This window comes from Gallus gallus, chromosome 5, assembly GCF_016699485.2.
Source record: "Gallus gallus isolate bGalGal1 chromosome 5, bGalGal1.mat.broiler.GRCg7b, whole genome shotgun sequence".
Taxonomy (NCBI): domain Eukaryota; kingdom Metazoa; phylum Chordata; class Aves; order Galliformes; family Phasianidae; genus Gallus; species Gallus gallus.
In genome coordinates this window covers 39,923,807-39,944,526 of record NC_052536.1, presented here as the reverse complement: position 1 = coordinate 39,944,526, position 20,720 = coordinate 39,923,807, and the positions used below count along the sequence as shown (strand labels likewise).

The following is a 20,720-nucleotide window of genomic DNA, read 5'->3' as shown; positions in this document are numbered from 1 at the left end:
ACGGCAACCTTTGTTTAAAAGCAAAGGAGAGATTAACTGAGGTTTGAACGCAAAAGAAGAATTAAGGCTCCAAGGTCTTATTTCAGGTCCTGTCATTCATACAGTCCTTAAGGGCTTGGTCCACAAAAGGATTAACTCTCTCTTGTCAGCATATAAATCTAAAATTTAGACCTCTGAAGCAAGTGCTCAGCTGCACTAATATCCACAAAGCTCCTCTCAGATGCTGGATTAAATATGGCAATAAAGCTACAAGATTGGACATCCAACACGCAGCCATTTCTGGGATCCAGCTGCTGAAATATTTCTTAAATGTGTTAATAGCATCAGAAATCAAATCACCAAAAATACAAGAAAGAAAATTGCTTTCATAGGAATTTTAAGGCAAGCGCAGTAGGTATCAACACCCACTGATATTCCATCATAAACCTGGACCTTCACAAAATGTGTTTTTAAAAGATGTACAGATGCCTGTTGCCCCATTTGGTGCTCAGCTCCTTTAATTAATGAGTATAAATGGAAGCTAAGAAAATTTGATATAGAAAAACAAAACTGCTCAAGTTGTGTAGAACACTGCAAACATTTCTGTGTGAAGACAGTTTTCTCACACCAGGAACTCCAAGCCAGGCAGCTTGTAAGAATTTCTTAAAACTATCTGAACTAGCAGCTTGTGTTTAGACAACTACCACCTACAAGACAGGCCAACAGAAAACTTGCAACTTGCCATGAGGAAGGAAAGGTCAATTCAGAGGAAGAGGAAAAAAATCCCCAGAAGAATAAATGAAGTACAGATGACCGAGACTCATTTTTCCTAAGCTAACACTTTTGTTTGTCATAGAAAGCACTACCTGAACCCACATTCTTCAGCTGGTAAGTGTTTAAATACCTTGAAAGAATTCAGGAAAACAAGCTACCTTTCCATGTTTCCTCACTTGTCAGGTATGGAAGAAGCATTACTATGAACAAGCGAGCTAGACACACAAATGAGTGTTTTAATCTTTAAACAACCCTGCTATTAGAATAGAGCTGCTCCAGGCATAACATTTGCAGTTTGTTTCACCAGCTGTTTCTAAAAATATCGCCTTAGTGAAGGAGACTTTTTTTCTCTCCCTCCAAAATCATTTTCGTTTGAATTTCCTTTCCAAGGGAAAAATGATAGATATAAAAAACAACATATGCTGGAAAGATCACAGAGCTTCGGGGATGGACTTTTACCATTGCTATTCAAAATATGACAAGCTATGAATGAAACAGCTGAAGATGCTAAAATATACTGGCCCTACTTCTTTGATAAATTTAATCAAAGGCTTTATTCTTCTAAAACAATTGGTAGTGAACAAGTGACAGATGTTTCCTATGGGGAAAAGTATGTTTTAATATTCTAGAGAACCTAACAGGGGAGAAAGGAAGTTAAAAAACTGAAAAGAATTTGTAAAATGCATCCTAAGTTAGCCAGTGGTGAAGGTTATTTGTCATATTTTAGACATGAGAAAAAGAGACAAGTGTACTGAAATCCCCATACAATCCGTGTGACTACAAAACTAAAGATGCATTTATAGGATACTGGATACTACTGGGCACTCAGCAGTGAAGTGACTGTGTCCTGATACATGCCGATGTATACATGTCACGACAAAGATCCATGAAAAAAGGCATTAAAGACTTGGAAATCTACACCATAGTTACTGAGTTAGAAACAAAAAAAAAAAACCTTGCATTGTTTCCACTTAGTTACAGGCAGTTATTTCACTATACTCTATTTTCCAGTTGACTCACAGTTCTGAAAATCATAGAAACAATGTGTTGTACAGCAATATATATATATATGGATATCTTTTGTGAATTGTTTTGAGATTAAAAAGACAAAAAAGTTTCTTTTGCAGTGAGATAAGTTGTTTGAATGTGATTTTATTTTTTTTAATTCCTTAAAAAATAGATTTCAAATTTTATATTTTTAATTAATTTGATTAATTTTCATAAATTTTTCATTTTTGAAGTCACAACGTTTTCCTCGTTTGAATTCAGAGGAAACTAGATGGTGGTTGCACAGTACTTGGTCAACATCAAATCTTCATGATTTACCAAAAAAAGAATTAGGGAAATGCTTTTTTAACTACTCTTCTGGTCTCTGTATTCCATTTGGGTTTATATGATACATTTAAACACAGATGTAACGGGCTTCAGGGAAACCCAAAACCCTCTCTGTTATCAGAAGTCAAAGCTCAAAAGTCATTAATCATTTCATGCTCAGAGCTCACTCACTCTACTGCTGTGTTGCACAGGTCATGGTGTTTTGTTCATGGAAGGCGACCCAGCAAAGCCCGTCCTTCAGTGGCTGGAATAAGAATAAACCTGGTAGTATGCCCAACACACCGTACAAAAAAAAAAAAAAAAAAAAAAAGGAAGGACTTCTTTTTTTCTTTTGATACCTATCTGAACTAGTTATAGAGCTATTTTTTGCTCTTTTTCTGTGTCAGATGTAAAATTTAGGAAGCCCTTAGGATTTTAGTATTGAAAATCAGTAGTCACTAGAACTGGTATCTAAACTTACTCATTTCAATACCAGGAGAGAAAGCAATATTGACATCCATTAGGAAGCATATGCATATAACAGAAAAATATTAAGACCAAAATTGCTTTGCGTGTTTTTTTCTCTGGCAAAAAAACAGAAGCGTTCCCCCTCTTAAATGCTTCTTTCATTCATTCTTTTCATATTGACACAGACTGAAACTAGTGAAGTTGCCAAAGTTTTGGAATTTTCTTGTTGCTCAAAAAGAAGCCAATTTTGAGATTTTGTATGCTTGAATGTACAACAGTTATGGTGAATGCCAAAAGAGAAGCTGATGATCCTTAGAACACCACCCCAGGGAACCAAATAACTTCAGCTTTCCTGAGACTCAGCAGAAGTCCAAAAATGAATCCTTCTGTATGAAGCATTTATAAGCTTTTAGTAATATATTTATTAATACAATTAAAAATGGAGAACAAAATATTTTGTCAAATTAGTGGACAAAATGTCAAAATTGAGAAAAGAAATCAAATCAAACTGATTTATTTTTTCTTCTTCACTTCAGTCCCTGGTTTCAAAACTGGCATGATCTTTGTCTTCTACTCCTCACATGACATTTAAGATAATTTTATTTTTCGTATAATAATAATTTGTATCACTCAAGAACTGGGATTCTCAACTGTTTACAGATAAGATAAAGCACTTATTTCTAGCTCTTGTGATTAATAAATTGGAAGTGAAACAGAGAGGCAGAATGAAGACAAGGTAATAAGCCTTTTGATCTAATTATAAGCTTGTGATCTACTTGGGTTAAAAATGGAAGTAGAATAGGTTTTCCTGCTCTGCTGAGATATCATTCCAGCTCTTATTGTTCACGTGAACATCAATACTTCTGGGCTTCTAATGCAAAAGGCACCTTCAGGTCTAGGCACGATGACCAGAAGAAATGCACAATAAAAGCCTTAAGGAACAAAACTGTATTTCTGCTCAGTATGTTTTCCCTTTAACAGAATGCTTCCCTAATCTCCTAAAATATTCACAAATATTATTTATCTTCTAGAAACCAGATAGCTCCTTCTGGTCTAAAGCTAATGAATCAGTTGCTATGGACATCTAAGGGTCTAATACACATACATTCGCCTTTGAGGCAAAATCTCTTCCTGAGTCATGTGCTACCTTTTCTCTTTCACTGAATTTGTCGTTGCCTATTTTTTCTTTCTTTCCAATATATTTTATGAAGCTGAAAATCAAAGCTAACAGGGACAAAAAGCAAGTCCCAGCAGGTTGAAAATATCATATCTTAGTATTTTAGACATGTGTCAGCTTGATAACATAGGCACAGCACTAGAAGGACTGCCAGAATGTGACAGTGCACATGGCTTTGAGTTTAGAGAACACGCTTATAAAAAAGTCTGGAAGGCAGCAAGGGCAAGGTAGCCAGACTGTAGGTTTGATTCTGATCTCTTCCTGATCTTAGATAGAAAAGCAGAAATGCTTACACCAGCTAAATCAGACCGGAGAAACTGTGAAGTTTTTGTAGCAAATTTCTGACTGGGATGCAAATTCAAGTATGGAAGTTCTGATAGAAAAGCTCTGTATGCTGTATAGTCTACTCATGACTTTAACTTACTTAGGTAGCCCGAACATGTTTCATTCCAATCATAATTTCTAGAGGAAAAAAAGTGGCATTTATTGAAAATGATACCATGCTGATAATCCCTGATGTGAAAATATCTTTTTTTTTTTCACTTGCTGCCCTCTGCAATGAATTTCAGACAATTCCTGCCATTTTTGTAGGTTTTAATCTATTTCATTAAAGGACATAGTAATGTCATTTACCATAGCAATTGAGGATAGTAGTAAAACCTTAAGAATGACCTTGTTTTCTTGTACATTCTTGCTGGTTAGCATTACAGTATCATTTTTCTGTATTGCGTAGCAACCTGCACCTGGATATCAAAGTAAGTAAGTTCATTAAAATATTAATTATGTCACCATCATTCCCTTCATCTCTACTGCATTTTGCTAAGCAATATTTCATTTACTCTGTCTTGCAGGTAGGCAAATGAGCAACATCAAGGCCAGAGAAGGAACCAACAGCTGAGGGGAGAGGCATGCCAGAGTTGAGGCTTTTTGTCATGGGCTTCAAGACCTCAACCCTCAACCCTCCCCCTTGCATAGTGACAAATGGAACACAGGATGAGGCCAGCAACCTGCCCAGAAACAGAAGACAAAATATGAATTATTTCAAAGGCCTCTATAGGCTCTGTGGGTTAAAAGGGAGCACAACAGGACCTGCAGCAGCAACACCCGCACTGGAGGAGCCTGTGGCTCTCTGGAGGCAATACAGTGGCTACTTCAGGCAACCAGAAGCAGCCCTTCAGGGTGGCACTGCAGGTCACCTACAGCCCAGAGGTCAGGATCCTGATAATGGCAATCTTCATTAACTCATCACAATGCTCAGACGGGAAGGTTGCTCTGACCTCGTGATGCAGGAGGACTAAAACTCCAATTGTGATGCACCAATAACATCTGCTAAACTTATGTTTCTTTCACCATTAGGGTTTAGGAAGCGCAGTTGGACTGTTCCAGTCTTTCTGACAGAGGGCAGCATTACACAGAACCATGTGATTGTGGATTCTATTGTAATTTCATAACTGTTGTTTTTTCTAAGCAATTTCCAAGAAAAGGTTTTAGATTTGGTAGGAATCACAGTTGTGGAAAACATATAGAGATCTAAAATATAAATCTAGCAAGTTTTAAATGCTGATTCATTTTCACTGTAACTAATATCACTCAATAACATCTCTCAGATTATGTATAAGTTAAGAAAAATAAAGAAGCCTAAGATGATTGGTTCTTACTGATGAAAGAAAAGCTATCTTCTTTATATTCCCATGCAAGTACAGCACGCTTATATCTTGGGAAGTTAAACAAAATAATTCCATGTTGGAGATATGAACATATCCTATCACCTCCATCTTCTGCTAACTCTATTATTAAATAGGTAAGCCTTATATTGTGAGGAATGTTCACAAATTTTGTCATCTCATCCCTGCTGCAGAACAAATGAATTAATAAGTGTAAAATCAAATTAAATTTTAGCAAGGCAAAAGGTACATGCAAGTATGCTTTTTGTGATGCCCTGCACATCATCTACAAGGGTTTTGGCTGCTTCTTCCCCCATTGAGCTCATGCCCATCCCAAAGCTATCTGATGTATCCTAACATTCTAACATGGCTGCAGGAACAGAATTAAGGATACTGGGGAATACACCATTGTACAAGCCAAAGGATGCTTTTTTCTAAAATGGGTTCCAAGTCTAAGCAGACACCATAAAACTCAGCTTTTTTTTTTGTTCTGCCTTATACATTGACACACATTTATGATGCTCATGGCAGCAGACACACCAGATGTCTTTCCAAAATTGTTTTCAGCTTACACATGCTAACAGCAGCAAGGCAATTTTTACCAGCATTGGTATGGAGGAGATACCACAGAGTTACAAAAGAGAGGCTGAGCCTGTAGATACACCATTTTTAGAATCTTAAGTACATCCTACGTTTTTGTATCCTAACTACAAGTGAATTACAAATGATGGATTCACGTTCACAGTGATATTCTACTCCCAAGATTGTCTTTTATCAAAAGATCCACAAACTTCTATTTAACATATAGCCTGCACCATGCATAGGGTTTTCTGGCACCTCAAGTGCAGATAACAGGAGTTCTTACCCAAAATACCCTGAAAACTGGTCATGTATAAGAAGTCACTTTAGTCTTTTGCCATTAAACCATTTATAAGAGTGAAATGATAAGTGTTTGAATACCTTCCAGCTGCAAATTTCAACATTTTTATGTGAATGAAGGCAAATGAACACCTTGCGATGTCCATCCCAACACCGTGGGACAGTTCTTTCAGCCTCATTCAAAGCTTGTGCCCCTTTGTGGACTCCCTAGGAAGGTTGGGAGGAAAGGAAGGGAAAGGGAAGAGGGAGAGGAACAACAGAGTGCTGGGAAGTTGAACACCAGCGTACAAACAGAGAACAGAATCACGTAACAACACTGGACCAATGGACGTCAAGACACACTGACAAGACAGATGGACACAGACAAGACATAAGATTGCTACTAAGAAATTAAAAAAAGAGAGCAAAAAAACCATAAAATAAAGTAGATATACAACATTAAGGCTGCAAGAAGCAGCCAGTGCTATTGGCATAACTCTTCTAAAAAGAAGAAATTAGAATATAACATAAAATAAAAATTAAAATGATATCCCCCTAAATCACACGCTATGGACTTGCTTGGTTAGCCTGAATGCGTAGCTCTGATGAAACACGAGATGGCGTCATCACAGCCCATGCATGGATTAATGAAGGCCATGGTTAGTTAAACCAGCTAAACTACAGCATGCCACAAAAATAATCTTGCACTGACCCAGAAATAAAAGATACAACAGATATTCTGCATTGCAATAAAATTCTTTTTATGCCATCTGCAGTTTGTAGGTTTTTTTGGTTGTTTTTTTTTTTATTTATTTTTGTTGTTAGAGGATTTTTTCCTAGGAGAATGCTGGGATAAGGGAATTCTGTCTTTTTCTTCTGGATATTTTTTCTCAGAACTCAATTTAAAAAAAAAAAAAGAGGAAAGGGAAAAGATGGGATAGAGATTTTCAGAAGTTTTAAAAAAGGCAGTGAGAAAAGAATAGAAAGAAAGGAGGGGTAGGAACCTTCATTCTCTTGCACACAACTTTCTCGGGGTGTCTAAAAATGTGGATTTCTTAAGGATGGCAAGAAAAGATTTTGTTGCCTTTATTAGTTTGCAGATCTATATCTCTTTCTTGAGATGATCAAATCATTATTTTGTTGGAAGAACTCCAAAAGTATAAATTGAATAGTATAGCAATGATTTTAAAAATTAAACAATAGCAGTATGGCACCATCAAGAGCCAAAAATGGGAAAGAAATACAAAAGAAACTAAAATATCAATCACCAAAAATTCATGCGGCACAAGATGAGGTGAAACGACAGAAAATGTTCTTCAAATATATACAATGTATACATCCATCTATATATACACAGAGTATGTGTATATACTGATGGATATACCTGTATAATTTCTTTATTCTCCCTGCCCCACCCTACCCAAGGCTAATTGGTAGATGAGACTATCAATTAAAAGTAAACAAATAAATAAAAGGAAGAAAGAAAAAGCTCCAACAAAAAAAATTTACGTGCTTTGTTCATCAAGAAGTAACAGTATCATGCATCTGTCCACACCAGCGAATGCCAGGGTTAGATGAAGGCATGAATTTCTGTGTAAACATGTAATTGGATGATAGGGGCTACTGCTGATATTGGTCATTTAGTACTTTAGTATATACATATATACATATGTATGTATATATACACACACTGTATATAGTGCATATATAGATAAAATATCTTCATAGGTAGGGCCTTTGGAGTGTACATAGGAAAAAAAAGACCAATATGCTGAAAACCAAACTCAATTCAAATTCCTAACATAAAACAAAAATAAAACTTCCTGTAAATTGTCTGCATGATTGATTAGTAAAACCTGTTCTTTTTTTTTTCTTTCATTTTTTTCTGGCCATAAGGCTGTAGCTAGGAAATTCCACCAAACAAGTGTTGCTATTATACACAGGCAAGTGCCACAGAGCAAACTCCCTCCTTCGGACTAGTATGGCATTCAGTTGGCATTCAGCCTGGAAGATGAAAAGGCTACTCCTCAGCACACTGAGACAGGCACCCAATTTTAAAGGGCATTCCTTGTTTACAGCATTAGAAATGGAACAGAACTCCATCTGCTTCACACATGGACAAACTAGGGATAGCTGAGCACTGGATTCGGAGACAGTGTTTCTCCAAAGAGAGCAGTGAAAATTCCCAGGATGCTTCAAGAAGCTTGACACAGATCATGGAGAGCAGGAGTCAAATTAGCACATCTCTTGGCCTCTTCAGTCCAGGTTTCTCCACTTCCAGTATAGTGCTTTGTGTGCTACATTAGCTTCCTGCAGACTCTTGGAAGAGATACTCTGCTTGTTTTCTAAAAATAAATCTGTGATCCTGGATGCCTGCAGGTACTTGATTCTCCAGCTTGGGAGCTGGAGCTTGATCATTCTAACCCGTAAATCAGAAGCTTGAAGTAGATGGGTGCAGGCCAATAAATTTTTGATAGACACCATACCTGAAGGACACACATCTCCTGAGTATAGGTATACACCACACAGCACTGTGTAACTTCCAGTACAAAGTACTGTACTTTTTGGCCCACTCTATTGCTGTGTGCAGTATCTCATGGGAAAGGCTTCCTAAACTGCCAGCATTATGATGTATGCAACCTTCTGGGAAACAAAACACACAGAATAAATTTATCTGGTGGGAAAACATTCACCTAGGAAATCATCAGGCAGATAGGAGGGAGAAGCTGGCAACAAGATTGGAGAAGAGATGCAGCCTGCACCAATCCAGGTAGCTGGGTTTAAGGGCTACCCTTATAGGTCTTTCGTTCTCTGACAGCTGCCTAGTGAACAAACCACTGACACAGATCTGTGTTCAAAAGTTCAAACTCAGTACCCTGGCCTCAGCTTTGAGAAATCTCAAGATTTATCTTCAGATCTCTGGAATATGCCAGAACAGAGTTCTGTACTCATATCAGAGAAAGGCACTGTGTTTCTGGCACAGAAACTAGAAAGATTTCAAAAGAGTTTTGGGAGAAATAACACTTCCCACAGAGGAGGACTGCTCTTGACTGTAAATAAATGTTTCTTCAAGGTAGATGAACAGTTGGGTGCCCTTTGTATCCTTTACAGTAAGTCATCCTGATGGATCTCAAGATTTAAGGATATCTAGGCTTGTCTGTGATGAGTATCACACACTTTTTATCCCTAAAGCTGCAATGACTTCATTATATAAAAGAAAGAAGGATTTTGGATTCACTGCTATCATTGCCACCACTTAATTCCTAAAATAATTCCTCATGCGCACACATACTTAAAGGGGATGCCTGCAAGCTGCCTCAGTCAGGACAAGATTCCTGTTGCAGCTCCAGGGCTACAAAAATCCCACCAGAAACCAATTCTGGAAGCAGGGCACAGGCTGTAACCAGCCCGCTACAGTGAGCGTCTTGAGGTAGCCAGGGAAATCCAGAGGGGAGAGGAGTGAAGAAATTACCTTTACTCTATCTTCCTTTGAAGAGATGCAAGTATGAAGATGTGTATCATATGTTTATTGCAATTTGCGGTTTGGATTCAACAGACAATCAGAGTTAAGTGGCAATAAGATCCAGCAAATGATTCTCATAAGATATTTAGCCTGAAAGAGAGCATGTTTTTATGTCTTATGAACTATCTTTGGGTGTGTTGAAACCAAAGTCTTCAAATGGACTCTGTAGGGTGTCATCTCTGATCCAGGACCAAATCCAAAGTAATATATTTAGAACTTTGGATTTTATTCTGACTCATATGAATTCTGAATGCTTTTGATTTGCAGGGCGGCATCTCAGCTGCCCTTGTCTTGGTTATAGCACAGCAGGATCACAGCAATGTATCTCATATCTCACAGCTGCAGCACTGAGTTCAGTAACCTTTGCATTACTGGACTGTAGCACGGAGGGTGATAGAAGGCCAAGTCCTGGTGTTTGGCAGAAACTCAAGAGCTTTTAAACTACACATTATCAGAGCAACAAAGAGGGGCCTGTGCTGGCTTGAGTCATTTCATTTTCAATTTGCTGCAAAAGCGATCAGGCAAGCCAGAAGGCAGTGTAAAATACACTGACCTGTCAACCGAACAGGAGGAAGCAACTTCAAATGGGCCCAATTAAAAAAACAACAGCAACAGACTCTCACACTAGAAAATACAGGCAAAATGATCTGGCTCTTTTCTTTGCTCATTGTACATACATTTAAGTAGCAGACCTTGGCATGTGGCCAGAATCCTGACTTGGCTGGTGAAGTGGAAAGGCAAACGTTAACTGCTCAGCCAAGCCAGCACCACTGGATTTTTATAAGCTGGCTCAGATTGCTTTAGTGCTCTCTTGTAGCATAGGCTGTGGGAGTGCTTCATTATCGGGTGCACTGTAGACACTGTGCTGCAATCTCTGTATGCAGCGGGAATGGTGAGAAAAAGACATTCAAAGAAACCTAAATGAAGATCACCACAAACCTGTCACTGTTCCTTCTCATCGTGATGGAATTAACTAAATTTACACTTTTAGAGGCAAAAGGGACCTCCATGTCCCTCTGCCTTCTGGCAACTTTTACACCAGTGCCTCTGAGAGCTGGGATCCTCAAGATCTGAAAGTGTAAATCTCATCAGCAAGGACCATCTGGGAGAATGTTTTTTACATATAATCAGGCTAACTTTTATTCTCAGTGCTACAGTAATTCCTGAGAAGAAATTCATAACTTAGTGGCTGATGGGGACCAAGCATCCAATGGAAGAGGAATAAGATGTGATAAAAGAATATCCAGTAGCTTAGGAGACTATCTTCAACAGATTTCCAGTGAATCATATTATTTTACATAGCAGATATTCAGATGTCTGTAGGCACTTACAGCTGCCGACTGTAGTGCATAGCAGGATTTCTAAATCAGGTTATTCTGTAAATCCAGTTTGTACCTGTTTGTAGCGTTAGATATCAGACTGTGTCAGGAGTCAGGTATTTTTAGTATGGAAAACTTGGCACCCTGAAATTTCATGTTAAACATCCTATTTTATCACATTTCTCCTCAAACTTTGATTTTTCCATTTACTGCATATGCTGAAAATATTATTATTGTCATTTATGGCTATTCAAGTAACTGTGATTTCTATGTTGAAACGTAAGTAACAAAAACACATGATAGGAGTCTGATAAAGAACCCATTTCCTCCTTCAATTGAAATTCTTGGCAATCAGATTAAAAAAAAAACAACACAACAAATAAAAATAAAACCCAACACCTGACATCTTGAAATGTTAGTGAAGCTTTAATGAAATGAGTCTTACCAACTCATTTGCAAATCACTGTGGTACATTAGCCCTCCTAGCATGGTCCTGTAAAACTCATGGCTCACTTTCATGATAATCATTATGCTGGTATTTCACAGCCACCTTTATTTATAATTCTGGTACCAACACTACACTTCACAATCCAGCAATATTTGGACTGTTCTTTTGCCAAGTGAGGAGTTAAAAACCCACAGGGATTTGTGAAAAAAAGGAGATGGAAGTAGACTGAAGTATCTGCTAGCCCAGCCATTGTGCCACTGCCTTCCCTGTTGAGAGTTTGAAGGCTGCTACATGGTGGAAGTTCCCAGCTACAAGGCATTACCAATCTCAGGTTACTGCAGGACCAAGTTCTACCAAAGAATGCAGGCACAGCATGACAAATTGAACAGAAATATGAAAGCTCTAGCCTTGGGTGAATTTTAGTGTTATTCTTGTATTAATTGAATGGCTTCAGGAAATTAGGGACAGAACATTTATAATGCATTCTGGGGATTTTTTTTTAAAGCAAAAAAAAAAAAAAATCCCAAATAAATAATAAAACAAGCAAAAAAAAAAAAAAAAAAAAAAAAGAAAACCAACCAACAAGAAAAAAAAAAAACCCTAAGCTATTTATATGTTTCACTTGAAAGGACATAAGATTCTAAACAAACTCCCTCTTTTTAAAAAATGTACACAGAAATTCGATGATGTCTGTTCTCTATTATAGAATGCTTAACTCATGGCAAGCCTCAAAAAAGACGACTTGAAAAAGCCTGTAAGAAATAAAATAGACTGCAGTTGCCTGCTGGATATCACATCATATATCTCACCAGAAAGAATAGCCATCAATTTATCAAAATGTATCTGAAAGGGAAGAAGTTGAGTCAGTTCCACGTGGCCAGTCCTTCTGACTCTAATGGATACATTTTGAAGCATCATTGCAGATAACATGGCAAGAATTACTACTAATTTTGTTATGTCAGAACAATGTTTTGATGCTCCTCTATTTCTTTGGGCTCACAGAAAACAAAATTAGTATAAATATATTACCAGGTTAACTGCATTTAAAATCCCATGGACAAATGTATCCTTGCACAGTCCAACTTCAGTCCAATTAACGAAGAGTAAACAGCATTAATATACCAGTAATGTTTCATTTTTGTTTCCCTGCTCTGGTTTTCAAACATTAACTCCCCTACACTTAATAAATCTTTATTATTTGCCACATGCCACGTCGATATTTTTGATTTCCCACTATGACAGTAAAGTGACTGCTACAAACATGTAAACTATTAATTAGCTAGAATCCCTTTCAAGAAGTACAGCTTTCTATGCAAACAACATTATATTAAACAAAAAGTGATGAAATATCTTTGCTTTGCTGTTGCCAAGTCCATGGGATCCGATGCTTGGCTGTATATTTTTATTTTATATACAGTGTATATATACAGAAGGATATATATATACACATATACACACACATATATATACATATATAATAATATATGTATACATTCACACACATATAACTATATGTATGCATTGTTTTTTGCAAATTAAATCAGAAAGCAAGCAAAAGAAGACTGACCTGACTTACCTGTACTGGGTTCACAGTCAATGAAGTCTTCATCATCGCTAGAACATTCAGCGGATGAAACAATGTCATCTGTTGTCTGGCATGCAAAGGTCAGGAACAGAGGAAAAAGAACAGAGGAGAAAGATATTAGATGTTTGCACATCGAGAGGTTGTTTGTGAGGCGGCTAAGTACCCTACAAAAAATGTTTCAGAATAGTTAACTTCTAAAATATTTAATTTGCACCAAGAACTCCAGCTATGCCAGTGTAGCACAGAGCTGGATTCCCCTGTTGGAGGACTTGTGCTGCTGAATATTTCAGGTGGGTGCAGGTGCGGCCTGCCATGTGGTTCTGGCTGGCAATGGATGGCACTGTGCTGCTGAGCACAGCAGGGCAGTGGGCCTGACACCTGCTTCGTTGGCACATGGCCCCAGCAGTCAGCAATGGGTCTGTCTGGAGCATGCTGGGCTCCTCGATAAGCACCAGCACCACGTGGGGCCTGCCAGAAGGCACCCACTGACAGGCAGGACAGATGAGGCATTCTCAGGCTGAGCATGCTTCCTGCAAAGACAAACGTACAAGGTAGACACAGATAATACTCATCACCCTGGCAGCTAACAGAACTCTGCTGTGTTGTAAATGCATCACTCTCAGGCAGAGGTACTTTCTGGTCTGCTGATGCACCCCCTGGGATGGGAATCCTTTACATTTCCCCAGCTAGGACATGTTTGTTGCATTGTAAAGAACTGCTGCACGTTTCAGGTATGCCCAACCGACTTGCAGCCAGTGACCTGAGACCAGCCTGGCTGTGACTGGGCTGCCGAGCCCAACCGTGACTGTTTGTGGCCCTAACAAGTCTCATAACATTTATTTGCATTTCTAGATGGTTATTTTTTTCTATTTCTTTTTTTTTCTTTCTTTCTTTTTTTTCTTTTTCCCTTTTAATGTTGTGGCTGGTCTAATTAATGAGCAGCATGCTCTGCAGCATGTTAGAGAGAAGCGTACTGGTGTCTCCTCCCAGCAGCATCTCCTGCCTGTAATTGCTGCAATTAGTCAAATTAGTAAAGCAGACCATTAGGGAGAGAAGCTGTGGCAGCCTCTGGACACAGGTTGTAATGTTCCTGAAAACAGCACAAAATTATCCCAGCCCAGCAGTATCAGCTCAGACCACAGCTTCTGCTGGAATTGTCTCCCTTTACACCTTCTCCCTGAAGAAAGCTGCATATTCTGCTGAGCAGCAGTATTGGTGCAATGGTTCCTGGAAAAGAACAGACAAAAGGATCCTCACCAGGCAGGGAGTATGGCTTAAGTCACAGCCCCTCAGGAGCAGGGTGGCTGTACTGCAGTACATTATATCTCAGTGCATCAGGTGAATGCTCCTGAGGATGTGATGTCATGAAAAGCTTTTATGTCCTTACTCTAGAAAAAGACTCTCCAGATTTAAATAAGGTCTCCTTTCCAATCATATGCCTGCTGTGTTGCTTTCAAAATGCTGTGTGTTCCCTACTTTATTTACAAAACAAAGTGTTCTGAGGTCCCAATATTTTCTTCAGCCCCCTGTGGAACTAATGCTAACAAGTTCCTTGCTGTCCTGTACCAAAAGTACTTCATTTCCTCTTCTTTTTAGGAAAAAAAAAAAAAAAAAAGAAAGAAAGAAAGAAAAAAAAAAGAAAAGAAAGAAAGAAAGAAAAAGAAAAATGGAGAAAAATGGAACTGAGCAGTCAGCCAGAATGCTCACATCCAACCTGATGTTCCTTCCCTCTTGATTTCACTGACTTAAGAGTGAGACAAGAAACAAAACTATGACTGCTCAATTGTAAATGAAAATTACAAAAACAGAGTATCCGTAAAAACAGTTATAAAATAAGGGAATCCCTATCATATGTATTACATACTACCTGCTTGTATGCACCAGCATTGCTGTACAGCAGCATCCTGTAGGATGAAATCATGCAGTAATCTCATGCTTAAATACTACCATAGGGAGGCAAGATTAAAAGGAATTGAAGGTGACAGGTACAAAGTAATTTCCTGCCTTATATGTTAAGATCATTTTTGGCAACTTCTCTCAGTCACAGAAAATGGAGGAATGCTGTTGAAATTCTGGTGGTGAATTCTCTCTTAGAATGAACTGGCTTTAAAAGTTTCTCTGCTCAGTAAGAGGTCAAGAAAAGAGGAATGCACAAAATAAAAATTTACTTTCCATAATTCTGGCTCTGTCACATATTTTATGAAGCATTATTAATCCCAAAGAACAAAATAATTTCTAAAAACAGTGATCACATCCTCCAACAGTGAAATGCAGCCATCTCTGAGTAGAAAGATATCAGTTTTTAATTGTAACACTGTAAATTACTTCACAATCATAAGTCAACAAAACAGTATCGCAAGACTTTTTTTTAAGGAAGTGAAATGTAGCTAGTGAAACTGCAACTAAAACACTTGTGTTAAGGAGTATTAAGGATAGCACTCTGAAAAGAAGAATGTTCTCCATTACTACTAGAAGACCTTGCTTAGACAGTACTAAGACTCCAGCAATGTTTGTCTGATTTCCAGGTTGTATTTAGAGCACGTGGGTTTTGCCCTTAGTTGAAGATCTGACAATTCACATATAGAATTTCATTGAAGAATAGCAATGATTTGCTTGAAGTAAGAAATGAACATAAAACTTTTAACGTGTCATTGTCACTTACCAATTGCTATGCCTATCCACTTACCCACTTTACTTGCTCATATCTAAGGGCATCATGCAATATTAACTTGAAATCAGATCCAATTGAATTGAAAATTTGATTCAGTATTTGTAAAGAATAGAGAGTTCCTTTATAACTCTTTTTCCCCCCCTCTTTATTTTTAGAACCATAATTTCAAACCAGAAAGGTAGAAGTATCAGAAAAAAAACCTGAGATTATATTTCTTCACACAGTGAAAGACTTTTTTTAAACTGAGAAACATCTTGCAACAGGGCAATGATGGGTGATAAAGGTTTAGATGCATTTTGAAAAGGACTGGTCAAATTAAGGGTAAAAAATACCCATCCACAGCTACTAAACACATCACATTTCACTTGGAAAGTCCCTGTACCACAGGCATTGAAGATCAAATAAGAATTTGTAGTCTACCTAGACTTCAGCAAAGCCTTTGACATTGTCTCCCACAGTATTCTCCAGGAGAAGCTGGCAGCCCATGGCTTGGACAGGTACACTCTTTGCTGGGTAAAGAACTGGCTGGAGAGCCGGACCCAGAGAGTGGAGGTGAATGGAGTTAAATCCAGCTGGCAACTAGTCATTAGTGTTGTTCCCCAGGGGTCATTATTGAGGCCTATCCTGTTCAGTATCTTTATTGATGACCTGGATGAGGGGATTGAGTGCACCCTTAGCAAGTTTGCAGATGACACCAAGTTGGGAGGAAGTATCAATCTGCCTGGGTGTAGGAAGGCCCTACAGAGGGATCCAAACAGGATGGATAACTAGGCTGAGGCCAATGGGATGAAGTTCAACAAGTCCAAGTGTTGGGTCCTGCACTTTAGCCAAAACAACCCCAGTTAATGCTACAGGCTAGGGGCAGAGTGGCTGAAATATTGTGTAGAGGAAATGGACCTAGGGATGTTGGCTGACAATCAGCTGAACATGAGTCAGCAGTGTGCCTAAGTGGCCAGGAATGCCAGTGGTATCTTGGCTTGAGTCAGAAAGTGTGGAGAGGGCTCACCTTGAGTACTATGTTTAGGTTTGGGCCTCGCTACAAGAAAGACAATGAGGCCCTGGAGCACATTCAAAGAAAGGCAATGGAACTGGTGAGAGGTCAGGAGCACAGGTCTTATGAGGAGCAGTAGAGGGAACTGGGACTATTTAGTCTGGAGAAGAGGAGGTTCAGGGGAGATCTTATCACTCTCTACAACTACCTGAAGGGAGGTTGTGGCGAGGTGGAGGTTGGCCTCTTCTCCCATGTAACTAGCAATAGGACTAGAGGGAATAGCCTCAAGTTGTGTCAGGAAAGATTTAAATTGGACATTAGGAAAAACAACTTTGTTGAAAGAGTGGTCGAGCTGCCCAGGGATGTGGTGGAGTCACCGACCCTGGAGGTGTTCAAGAAACATTTATATGTTGTACTGAGAGAAATGGTTTAGTGGGAAATATTGGTGATAGGTGGATGGTAGGACTGGATGATCTTGGAGGTCTTTTCTGAACTCAGGGATTCTATGATTCTATGAATAGAGAAGAGCGCAGCCAGACTGAGACAAAATGTCAGTGTGTAATATGCACATCTATCAACTTCAACCTGTATCTGTACTTTTTGTAACTAGTTCCACACTTGATTCCATCAATTAATCTCGCTCCTTACCTTCCCACCTCCACTGCATGCTATTTCCCCTGATATTTCAGTTTTCTTGCTCTGTGACTACTGTTTGTCCCATGCTACTGATTACATATGTAATCATCCATACATATGAGGGTTAGAAAAAGAGAAAACCCTCTAAAAGTGGTGTTAGATCTAAGGTCATTAATGAGACCTCTAGAAATCATGGAAGAGATAAATACACTAATCTGTCTTGCTGTTTCCTGTATTGTATTTTTCATCTCTGAATTTCATCACAATTCATCAGTAACTGGTTTTCTGTTCTCATCACGTATTGGCTTGCCTTGCACAGATACCAACATCTGAATCATCCCAGAAGAATAAAGCTACTTTGAGATGCAGCAGAAAATTCCTGACCACAGAAACAGAGATGAGGAAATCTCCAAGACACTGTAACTTCTTGTAACTGGAAACTGTACCTTTTCAAACAGAATTTTCACTTGATGATTATTAAATTTCTTCTTCCACAAGATAGGACAAGCTAGTGAGCAGCAACCCTTCTCCACTGGAAATCTCTCCACTGTCATTAAGTCTCATCAGAAACAGTTCACTGCGAGGCAGTAACCAAAACCAGCTATTCCATTTCTGGTTCCCTCTCACAATTTTGAATGTGAACTAATTACACACATCCATTGGTCCATTGGTAGGTAAATAGATTTATCCTTTATAGTCTGTCCAGTAATCTGAAGATGGTAAATGGTAACCATTCTTATGTACAGGCAATAAGATAGTAAAGAAAGTTTACTGTGTGCTATGATGGAAACAATGTATTTTCATTGGAGAGGACACGAGAGAGAAAATATTTTCCAATTCCTTATATTAGCTAAATTCTATATTAAAAATAATAATTCATACTGTAGTATCTTAAAATATGTATTTTTCTTTTCTTTTTCTTTTTCTTTTTTTAAATCCCAGCTTTGAAATTACTTGGCCCTGTATTAAAGGCCATAAAACTAAAGATAGGTATTATAATAACTTTCAATAAAATCTCTCTCTGGCAGGAACTGTTTTTATTCCTTCCTTTGAACGATTTTTTATAGCATTTATATTATTATTTTTACTCTCCCTCTCTCTGGCATTTAATGAAATTGCCTTGGAATAAAACCAGGGTAGGAGAAAGTGCTAAACTCTGAGACTACCCTTGAGGATTTATGAGCATATTTACCTTCAAATTCTTTCAATTTCACTGAATTGGTTCTCCATTCCTTTCAATGAATTATTAGTGCTGTAATCACCTCCTCCTAATTTTTCATTCTAAGGGCCTCTTCAATCATGGTGATAGTTCTACATCTTTGTTCATTAAATGGTACATACTGCTGTGGGATGTAAAGTGTAGGGGAAGTTGAGATGGCATGACAAGACCCGTTCAAGATGACTGCATTGTCGTTCAATCCTTCCAAGTGCTCAAAGCGCCAATTTATGTGTCAGATCCAAAACCTTTGCTCCTTTGTTCTATACAAAATGGCAGGTGCTGAATCTTCCCTTTTCCCAACTACAAAGTTTGTTTGACACCTTGCTCTTAGGGTGCACCATTATGTGAGAAAGATTAGGCATACTGGGTAAAATAAGTCCTGTCACAGAACAGCTTTATGAAATTATAAATAACACACCCAAAAATGATGGAGTTCTCACTTCTACTGGGAGAGAAATGACAAGGACCCATAAATTCAAACCCTGCAGACAAATTCTTCTAGAAATACATACTTAGCTGTTGCTTCACCCTGTAAAGTAGGATTCAATTTTCCTAGTTGCCTTTTACTTGAAACTCTTTTACACAGTACTTCCACTTCATCGCTACTGTTTGAAAAGTGACACTTAATGCTTTGTTGCAAGAGAATTGTAAATCTCTTTGCCACCAAGGAATCACAATTTATGATACTTCTTGAGATATGACCACCACAAAATGCCAGGTAGAAATACCTTCCCAACACCAGGGAAATACAGTTGTATTTATGACCAGTATATTTGCATTTCACACCTAAAATGTATAGAGGTGAAATTCAGCAATTTTTTCTTAAATCTGAAACCCTTTTCTACTCTCATACAGCGTTCTTTCCTAAATATTTCAAACTTATTATTATGTACAAAGTATTATCTTCTCTGCATAACAGCACACAGTGTAAATGCTCTTCTATTCTGTCTTCTAGCAACCAAGACATTTCCTGTCAAAGAAAAATCTCAATATATTTTCTGCCACGTCAATGCAAGATAGCAGAGGAAATATTTGTCTCATAGGTGACACAGCCACAAAGCTGTGCACACCATTTGTATTTCATCCCCCTCACCCTGAGATGGTTCTAAGGTCATATCTACCTCTGCAGAAGCAACGCATTAGATAAAATGAAACTAATAATTTTTCTCCATGTAGCTCTTCTGAAGTGAAAACAAAAAGAAGGCCAAATCCTTTGTTGGTTTAAACTGGCATTGATTTCAATTGATCTGTAACAATTAACACCATTACACTCAATACATTTGGTTTTGTACAACTCAATGCCAAAAGACTCAAAGTAATTGGAGGCAACTCAGAGAAAAGCCACTGAAAAGATGAAAGTACTGTAGAGACGTATGCATGAGACAAGCTTATTAGAACTAATACATCTGAACTTGCCTTAACAAAAACTATAGGTGTTTACAAGAGTGTAGTAAAAATCAGGAAGATGAACTACATAGGGTGCTTCAGAAAAAGTAGCTAAGCCAAAAAAAAAAAAAACAAAAAACCTAAGACAACTTTCAAGAAGAAAAATCTGAATGGTAACATTTATTAAGTGTGAGAAGTCTCCCCAGCAAAACATAAGAAAACCAACAGCAATGAGAGTAAGCAAATATTCAGATATAAATGCCATCAGTGTGTATGCTCTAGTGGAGAAGAGTTTGCCTCTTCTATCTGTAGTCCAACCTAATCCGATCTAAATCAATCTGTCATCACTATGTAACAGAAACACATCATTACACATTTACCACAATTCCGAAACAGGTAGAAAAGCTACCTAGCAGAGCTTTCAGCTGGTTGCACTCATAGAAAGAAAATGCCACTGCTCTAGACCTGTTCAGACCATGGGAACAAATCCATCCTGATATTCTCAGGATTCTGTTTGGCTGGGAGCTGGGAGGTAACGAGAAAGCACATACTCCTCAACAGTAACCTGGCAAAAGTGCATTTCCTGATTGTGTGATCCTGTCTGGACATAAAAGCTGATATGATTACATTACATCACTAAGCAGGGATTGTGAGAGCTACTCCTTAATAAAAATCAGTCATTTGTCCATTACTACAGCAGACAAGAGA

The 20,720-nt window shown here is 38.2% G+C and overlaps 1 protein-coding gene across 46 annotated transcripts in view; it reads right to left on the bottom strand.

Moving 5' to 3' along the window:
* Positions 1–20,720, bottom strand: part of NRXN3 (neurexin 3) — a 941,045-nt gene that overhangs the window by 26,096 nt on the left and 894,229 nt on the right. For 27 of the 46 annotated variants that reach the window (XM_015287412.4, XM_040701017.2, XM_040701020.2 and 24 more), the window contains one exon: positions 13,092–13,176. In XM_015287412.4, coding sequence (XP_015142898.2) covers positions 13,092–13,176 — 85 coding nt within the window. The remainder of the gene's footprint in view (positions 1–13,091; positions 13,177–20,720) is intronic. The other 19 variants (XM_040701009.2, XM_040701018.2, XM_040701021.2 and 16 more) reach the window with 1 other exon arrangement.